The sequence below is a fragment of the Schistosoma mansoni genome, chromosome 1, assembly GCF_000237925.1.
Source record: "Schistosoma mansoni strain Puerto Rico chromosome 1, complete genome".
In the NCBI taxonomy this organism is placed as follows: Eukaryota; Metazoa; Platyhelminthes; class Trematoda; order Strigeidida; family Schistosomatidae; genus Schistosoma; species Schistosoma mansoni.
This window is the reverse complement of record NC_031495.1, coordinates 17,004,595-17,014,817: the sequence shown is the minus strand read 5'-3', so window position 1 is coordinate 17,014,817 and position 10,223 is coordinate 17,004,595. Positions and strand designations below refer to the sequence as shown.

At 30.9% G+C, this 10,223-nt stretch overlaps 1 protein-coding gene across 1 annotated transcript in view; it reads right to left on the bottom strand.

Moving 5' to 3' along the window:
• Smp_133070 (hypothetical protein) overlaps positions 1–4,722 on the bottom strand; it is a gene marked incomplete at both ends in the record, with an annotated part of 21,691 nt that extends 16,969 nt beyond the window's left edge. Inside the window, one exon of the mRNA XM_018793461.1 lies at positions 4,679–4,722. Coding sequence (XP_018647972.1) covers positions 4,679–4,722 — 44 coding nt within the window. The remainder of the gene's footprint in view (positions 1–4,678) is intronic.
• Positions 4,723–10,223: the final 5,501 nt, after the last annotated feature.

The window sequence follows — 10,223 nt, the reverse complement described above, 5'->3', positions numbered from 1 at the left end:
CAGATGCCGGCCGGCTCAGTGGTCTATCGGTTAAGTGCTCTGACGCGAGACTGGTAGGTCTCGGGTTCGAATCTCACGAGAAGGAATCGTGGATGCGCACTGCTGAAGAGTCCCACAATAGGACGAAACGGTCATCCAGTGCTCCCAGGTTTTCCTTGGTGGTCTAGCTTCAATTGGCTCATGCTTTCAACTATAAAAATATCTCATGTCTATTGAATGTGTTCAGTATACATGTTAAGTGGTTCAATATACTTGGAAGAAGATTATAAACTTATATTTCGTATTAATTGATACTCATCATTAACGGATACATAAAATCTTGAAGGAAATAATAATGTCTAGTGGATTTTGAACTCATATCATCCAGTTTCACAACAGTCTGAGATATTACTAATCAATTGTTTGGTCAGTGATTGACCTCCTACGGAGCTGAGATATTTTTATATTGTTATATCAGTGACTAGTAGACAACATTAATTTTTAAAGTAATATATTATTAGAAGTACTCTTGATGTGAATGTGGAGTATAACTACTTGAAATAGTTATCAAAATGTACCCTAATAGATTGTATTTTGATGATGTTAGATTTCTTCAGCTAAATGGTCTTATCAGACAGTTTCATTATCAACCTCACAGAGTACAGGATCTTCAAAATCTTTCTGAAGGATTCTGAATTTTCTTCATCTTCGATCACTTTTTACGGACTAACGTGTGTGGAGACCAAAAAAACCACGACTGAATTTGATGAACGAGTTGTATTCTATGTAAAAGTGACGATCATAAAAAAGATACGAAGGATTCGTTGGTTCATACAAATATCAAGACATTTCACACAAATTTATAAAAAACTGTTAACTCCGCCTGTATCTGCTCCGGAGGCTACTGCCGTTCCCAAGCGCGGATAAAGGAGGAGGGTTGGGCATCAGGTTAGCGACCCCACCCCCTAAAAAACCATTTCGCTAAAAAAACGCCAACCAGAAAAAAATTATTCAAACCATTTAAACTCTGCCCTGAGAGTCGAAGGAAGGAGAACAAACCAGATTTCAGCGGAGGAAGAAATCAGGAAGATGCGCTGGAAGTGGATAGAACACACATTGAGGAAATCACCCAACTGCGTCACATGGCAAGCCCTCACATGGAATCCTGAAGGTCAAAGGAGAAGAGGAAGACCAAAGAACACATTACGCCGAGAAATGGAGACAGACGTGATAAGAATGAACAACAGTTGGATAGAATTAGAAAGGAAGGCCCAGGACAGAGTGAGTTGGAGAATGCTGGTTGGCGGCCCATGCTCCATTGGGAGTAACAGGCGTAAATAGTAAGTAGTACAAAAAAAACTGTTGAAATCATATAGTCATAAATTATCTAAACGAAGCATATTATGTGAATATGAAGAAGTCGTAAAGAAGTTTAAAAACTCAGTCTGATAGATATTTCGTCAAATTATACCTTGATACTGTAATTTCAAATGTTTTATGGACATTCCAAGTATACTTTCTGAATTAAATCTAACAATATAATGTAAATAAAGTAATGAATACAGTTACTCCACTTACACAGGACCACTGAGGAACATAATTTAGATTTAGGAACCATGTGAACGATGAAGATTATAGTACTTTCTTTGGCGTACTACGCTCAATGTATCGATTAAAAAAACATCATTTCCAAAGGTTTTCTTTATTGATTAGCTTGAAGACATTTATCTAACGTAACTGATACTGTGGTGAACAAGAACTCAGGTGGGGTCAGCGAATTATTATTTAATATTAAATTACAGAATATCTTCAAAAAATATGAGAACCATACATTGAATACTTCATTTGCAAATCTTCCATCAATTATCCTTCATATTCTGTATGATTCTTCCAATTCATAATTCCCTTCTATTTCCATTTCTGTTTTCTTCAGCTTGATCATCTTGGCCTTCTACAGCCAGGCATTCCACTTCCGATGGTGTTACATACTACTTATGCCATAGAACATAAATAGCATGTACCATAATACAAGCTTATCATTGTCATATTTGTTGAGTTTTAGGATTATAGAATTATGTTCACATCCTTGTGACTAATTAAGGATAAGATGAATTTATCAGTTACATCACAAACTGATTTTAGACAACCACTGTAAAAACAAGAAGCACAAGAGGCATCACAAGTGATTAATTCTACTGTGAATCGCAGAATTCTAGAGAGAAGTCATGACTAATGAAGTCCAATCCTGTAGGAGATAGTTACCCACCAATCGGACTGGCAGATGGTTTTTCAATATCGTAGTTTGATTGAAGTCAGAAATGTAAACCGTAAGGTTCAGACTCATCGGTCAATGGGGTTAAGCGAACGTTAGGAGGCCTAAAGGTCCTAGGTTCGACCTTAAGTTGATTAACAGGCAAAAAATATATTGCAGGTGTAAACAAAGCACACATTTTCTCTGATATCGATACATTTATTAGCTGAATTGAAATGTGAAATAATAGAAATAAATATTTGTAGCTAATGTTCTACAGTATATCATGAAATATTTTATTCTGGTTAGAAACCAGTTTTATGTAAGTTGTTTATTAGTTACTACTACCAGCCAAAATATTTACGAATTTGATGTTTTGAATAACTTATGTTTAAATGACTATATATAAAACCACTGCTTCAAAAAACGCAATGGAATCCTAATTAATCTATTTGAAATCCTGATATTATGGCAAACGTAAGTTATCTTTGCAACACGGATGCACAAGCATTTGGATGATTCTGAATATCAGCCTAAATAACTAATTATATATAAAGTTTGTAATAAGGAAGCTCATTGGTCCGAATCATAGTTAACTCAACCGACTTTCCAGTTTAAAAATTATTGTTACATAAAACTGCACTATATTGCATTTACATTGTATTAGGCAATTGCATCAGTCATTTCTATTGCATTTTAGCACTAGAACATCTTAACTTCTCAGAATGTTTAAATTACAATCTGTTCGAAATTAATATGAGTAAGTGAATACATTAACTCCAATTATCAAATTATACTTTAATATGTATGTCAAATTGTTATATAGCAATATGTGTGGGTTTTCTACTTGACAATTATTTAGATAAAAGGTTTAAAATTAAAACAGAATAGTGTTTCCTAACTCAATTATGGAAATGTTTTTGAAATACTTCATAAGCGAGGGTACTGGGTTCGAGTCCCAGAGTGAACATCAACTCTGAGATGCAGGTACATCCAGCTGACGAGTCCCAAATAGGACGAAACGCGCGTCCTGGATTCCACTGCTAGCCACTATCCATCTTTGCTCACCATGCTTGTGAATTAAGGCAATACGCATAGTATGCAAGTATGCCAATTAGAAACTAACCAGTTGCAGTCCTAACAAATCGATGGGAAGATTCAAACAAACAATACTGAATGAATTCAACACTTCATATCGTTTCAAAATATTGTCTCTATACTCTTTTGAATGTTTATAAGCAATTATAAAGAAACAAACAATGAATGTTTTTTCTTAACTAATAGTTCTTCAAATAGTGTACTTAAAAAGGATGTGAATCGTAGATATCGTGTATACGATAAATTTGTTCGTTAAAATGGACATAATAAGTAACATTTGACTTGATTTGTATCGCACAATGAAATCGGTTTTAGGAGTATGTTGTACATTGTACAATGGGAAATTTATAGTGTACTATTCAATCACCTAAAGATGCTAAAAACGATTCAAGTATGATTATGACTTACCTTTTAAATTGAGGATTTGAATAATAGTTTCATAGAAAATAAGTTTATAGTATTTTCAGTGATTAGTTTATCAATTGATGATGTAATGATTTAGGAAAGAGTGAAGAAAATAAAGTATATGTAAGTAGCTTGATTTGTTTAGCGTTATAGTGTAGTGGAAAAGGACTGCAGAAAGCTATAGTTATTCATTTGCTGAGTATTTTTAGTCAGTACATAATAGTATGTAAAGAAAGCTAACAAGCACTAGATTTACATCGGAGCATAAATTTTTACTTCATAACTAGTCAACTTTTTAATCAATTAAAATATAACAGAGTGAATATCAACTCTGGGATGCAGGTACATCCAGCTGACCAGTCTCATAGAGGACGAAACACCAGTCCTAAGTTTCCCTGATAGACACTGTCTAACTTCCAATGATGCGTGTGACTTAACTGCAACATTGAGACAACCAGTGAAGGATGCACATTTTACAAAAGAGACTGAATAATTGTTTCCCAACCATAAATGGGAAGTTTCGCATAACCAATAAAACGAACTAACAGATATTGGTTATGCTAATTAAGTTGAGCTAATCATAAGGTCTGCAATAAAAAGTACGTAGCTATAGAAAGAATATGGAAAATGTTTTGACAGTTAAGCTCTCACGCCAATAGACAGAAAGTAAACATTTCGGATGTAATTTTCGCCCATAAACTAATGACTCATGTTGAAAATAATTCAGTACAAAGTGAAAGCTGACAGCAGGAGACATTATCGTATAATAAATATGGCGATAAGAACAAACTCCGGAGATGCAAGTTATAAAATGTATAATTTTGTTATGATCCAATTACGAGAAATGATAAAAGCTTCAGAGGAGGTTAAATTCACGCTTAACAAAGTCTTGTACAACAAGTCTCTTCTAATATATGAATTATAATTTTGCTAAGTATTACTTACCTTCGTATTGCACTACATTGATCACATGGTGTACACTTCCCCATTTCTAGTTCATCAGAATTATATCTCGTAACATTTCTATTCATCTAGTTATCATATTAGACAGCAATATATACAGTATTGAAGAACCAACAGTACTATGATTATCAGTTTTTTGCATTGAAAATAATTTTGAAGTCTCTTTAGACTCTTTAGACTTCTTTCACCGTTGAACATATCAAAACAATTGTCCAATGTTAAAAAGAATTCTCTTATCATGCTTTTCTTTAAACGTTACAGTGTAGCTAGAATGTTTGTTTTATTTTATTTACATACAAAATATTGCGCAAAATGTTATTGATTGCACTAATGAATTTGATGAAACGTTCTGTATTCTATTGTTCACCTTTTTTCGTTGATACAATGGACACAAATATTTTACACATAGTAATAAAAGCGTGCCGTATATGTCATATGGTTTAGTTCATATAAAGAATATATTTCAGAACACATTAATAAATATTTATCCAAAACTGAAACGATGGAAAGATGGGATAAACACTATAATCGAAAGTTAAAATAGTATATTCTAGAAAAAAGGAAATTATTTTATCAGATTATTGAATTCTCACATGATAAATCAAGGTTAACTGCCTCCTGGAAAAAATTGAAGGCCTTGAATATGAATCCTGTTAGTATCACGTATACAGAATGCTGTGCAGTCCCAGATTTGAGCAAAATAACTCAATCATCTTCGTGGTTAAGTCATACGAATATAAATTTATTTCAGGAGTTTTGTGAAAATTATCCATACTCAAAACTAATCTAAACAAATTCAGCTAAAACTTGATCATCCATTTAACTCTATTTTTATTCATCTACAATTTACTGGCACCTGTACATTCTTTGTCTAAAATATATCTCAAAATGTTAATATACTGACGTATATATATCTAGGATTTTGAGAGTAAAACAAAATCCCTTGAAATCATTACGTAATGATCATAAAACAACATACAATTGAAAATATTATGGTTTGTACTCATATACAAATAAATAAATAAGATTGAATGTTGAATTTAATAATATCAACTCTATAAATATCAACATATGTTTAATTCTTTAAATCAAACTTTATGAAGTTTCACAGCTGTTTTATAACATGAACATCCATATGCACAAATAAATATTACTGGTATAAATAAAATAAACAAATGTGTAAAATGATGATTTATGTTATGATTTTAAAAAAATGTAAACATTTTTATGAAGTAACCTTAAAAAAAGTGCGGTTATTTTAAAATTTCTGTCTGAATTAGAAATAAGACATGTAAATAATTTGATATTCCAAAAAATTTTTCGAATTGTTTGAACATTTTAAATAAGTTTGTTTTGTATTTAATTTAAAAATGTATAATGTACTACTCATCTGTTTTCCAAATATTCTAAAATTACTTATATTCTTTGGCTTTTTTTCTATTCTTATTGAAAAGTGTACACCTATCGAAGAAATGACTATTACTGCAAAATACTTAAACTTTAATAATTTATCTGTTATAGTAATTAAATCACTTTTAAAAGTATTTCTCATTTTAATTTTATTGTATAAATACTTATGAAAATGCACAAAATATGAATGTTTTATTTATTATAAACTACTATATGTTCAATATAGAATCCTGATGGGCAGCCTATGTAACAAGCGTAAGTAGGTATGTAAGTAAATTGCTTCTGAGATGTAATTAAGATGGATAACTAAGAACATTTCATTACATTATGGATAAAACATCGGAAACGTCAATGTAAAAATTAATATCACAGGGACATATATTCTATCCTATAACGAATAAGGTAGTTAACTATTTATGAGTCAAAATAAATAATGACCTAAAAGAAACTATCCTTTGGTATTATTGTATTCACGTATGCTTAAAATAAAATAGTGTTTATAGTTTATTTCAGAATCACTTAATTAACTCGGTGATAATAATAACAGTCCACATTCAGTATTCCTATTTTTTTAACTGATATAGTCACACAATTACACTAGCATAAACTGGAAATAAGTTCAATCATGAATATGATAATAGGTCTCCGTTTGAGGAAAATTTGAATCGCTAGTTTACATTATTTTGTCAACGTTTCAGTGTCTTCTATTGAAATATTTCACGATCTAGACTGTTTGAATATTGGTTCATTTAGCTTACACTCATTTATGAATAATGCGATTCATTCCGTTTACCTTTCTGTTTGGTAAATTAGTCCGTCATTTTTAACAAAGATATATCGATGTAATTTATAAGAATGAGCTCCATACTAGTAAAGATAATAATTGAAACTATGATGGTTAGAAATGATGCGAGAATACTGACTATTTAGTTTAGACAATCTATATCGAAAGCATTACCATTGGTGAAAAGGAACTTGGGTAATTGAAATGTTTTAAGTCTTTGCAGGTTCAAAAATTGTTTTTATTAAACGTTTATAAAGTTACTAATCATTCGTAATAAATATTTTGATGTAGTGGAAGGGAAATTTTTTCTCGAATCCAAACATGAACTCAGTATATTGTAGTCAGTTACAAATATCTTTATAATATTTGTAGCTATATATCATTACCAAACAGTTAATATAACATCAAACTGATACAAGCCCACAGAAAAAAATAATTTTCTATTCATTGAATTATCTATTCATAAATTAATGTATTTCGTTGGTGTTGTCTCCACTATTTCTCACCAAAAGTATCTTTAGATACTTGTTGTCATTTCTATTAGCTGACTAAAACTTTTCTAATACCTTTAATAAGAAGAAACCTGTTACATAATTAAACAAATATACTCTTATTGATATAATTAAGAAAATTTATGTGGCTTCTTATCATAAATGAAAACAATTATTGATTTTCCAGCAGTGAAATATTCTGTAAAAAATGAAAATATTTTTAGCGCGAAATTTCTGGGGATTAAAATGTTTTGAAATATCATTAATTTATGTCGATAAATTAAATAATGAATCAGAAGGGGTTTTGTGGAGATTTCAGTATTTTTTTCATGGTTGAAATCATGAGTCATTTGAATCTAGACCTTCATGGAAAACCTGGAAGCACTGGATGAATATAATTTGTCCCGTTTATTTTTTTCTAATAAACGTTATACATATGAAATTTATAAAAATTTTTGTTCATATTATTATTACTAGTAATTAATATACATAATATTTAACTGCTTCATGTATTAACTCAACACTGTAAACCTGTGGATTTTGCTAAAACATTAATAGAGCAAAAGATTTATTGATTCTGAAGAATTAGTTTACATTAAGTTACGAAACGTTAGAAATACAATTTTTCTACTCATTGAAATGTAATGAAAAATATAATTATGATAGAGCAGAGATGGTTTAAAGCATTTCAATGAAAAGCTGTAATATCATGTATGATAGAAGGATAAATTTTTTCACGTCTTTAGAATGTGATTCAGTTTGATGAAGAATTTGTAAATTTTTGTCAGCTAACTTCTTCCAAGATAATAACGTTTTTGATATGGAAACACCTTTAAATGTATCAAACGATAATTGGTAGCTGCATATTTTAATTTATTCACACAGGAAACAACTAGCGTTGGTTGCTTAAGTGGTTGTGTTCGAAGTAGTGTTCTCTAATCTAAATGGCTTACTAGTCAAGAAAATCAATGAATGCTCTTTAGTTAAATGATCTTGCATTGAGAAAATAATATCTTATTAATATAATTATTTGGTTTTAAATAACTTCAAGTTCCACTCCGCTACATATTTAGATGCATTAACTGGTCTTGTGAAATTAAGTGACTATTTCTTTTCAGTAATTTGTTAAAGTAAATTGCGTTTATTTATACCTAAGTGAATATATTCAGCTTCTTATTCCGTATTTTAGTATCTTATTTATTTCATTTCAAATTTGATGTACTTCAATACTTTTGATTTTCTTACTCGTAGCAGTGTCTTTTATATACGGTTAAGGTAAATATATTTTAAAAAACTAAATAATGTCATTAAAAATTGTTTTTAAAACTATGTTTATAAAAATGCCGAAAACTAACTTCTTATTTGAATATTAATTGCCATGGGAATAAATCAATTCCGTTAATTACAGATTGTAAATAAACTGCCGACATTAGATCGAAATAATAAACAGATTTATTATTTACTTGAATGATAGTGAAATTATTCAACAGTTTTTTTCCATCTTAAGAATTAGAACATATGCTGATCTCCCAGAAGTTTATATTTGAAGAGAGATGAAGCTTGAAAATCACAGCTAAATAACCTAATTCATAATTATTCTTTTCTGTTAACTATATTGTTGGTTCAATCTCCAGTACATGTCTATGGGATTTTAAAGTGTTTCTTATGAAGCTCTTATATGCACATGAGGTTCGATCAAAGATAACTGCTCGGATGAATAAGGTATATTATATACTTCTACATCTATTAAAAGGTATAAATGGGAGACCGTGATCTCGGTTCTTCCAGTAAATATTAGCCGTCATCGAATCATAATTTCAATCACGAGAAGCAGTCAAGTAATCGTTTTCAACATCCCAGTCATATAGTGGGTCAATCTTGACTGAGATAACTCTTATTCTGTAACTTGATATCTCTATAGAAAGCCTTCACTACTTGTTACAGATTATTCTTGAATATATAGTTAAATCATATCAATCTGCTGTATAGAAAATGAATGAAATATACTTTAATTATTATGAGTTTTATATGGAAAACATTCATTAGAAATTCTGTGTTATAAAATATATATTTGAATTTAAATTAAAAAATAAAGATTAAGGTTTTATGACAAAACGTGTCACTCAAAGAACAACAATATTGTGAATATCATACAGATTTTCTTTAGTGAAATGCATTTTAATCTCTATACAACTAATAATGATTTACAAAGTTGATCAAAACAGTCAGATAACTTACGAGCTGATTCTATAAATCTGATTACTTCAGAGAAGAACATTCTCTTGATGGATTGTAGATATTTGGTACACAAAAATACATCCAGGCTTTTTTCTCTCAAGTCATTGTTGCAATGAATTATATAAGTTCAAATTCACTTAGTACTGTTTGTTTTGAATCTTCCCATTGATGTTTAAGAGTGCAACTGGTCAGTCTCTAATTGGCATATGTGCATACTGTGCGTATTGCCTCGATATACCTTAATTCACAAGCATGGTTAGCAGAGATGGATAGTGGCTAGCAGTGGAATCCAGGACGCGCGTTTCGCCCCATCTGCAACTCGTCAGCTGGATGTACCTGCATCTCAGAGTTGATGTTCACTCTGGGACTCGAACCCAGTACCCTCGCTTCAAACGCCATCGCGTTTTCCACTCGGCCACTGAGTCCTGATAGCCACTTGCTTGTGCGATGGGGTGAAGTTTAAATTCACTTAGTATTGTTTGTTTGAATCTTCCCATCGATTTTGTTAGGACTGCAACTGGTCAGTCTCTAATTGGCATACGTGCATACTATGCGTATTGCCTTAATTCGCAAGCATGGTGGGCAAAGATGGATAGTGGCTTAA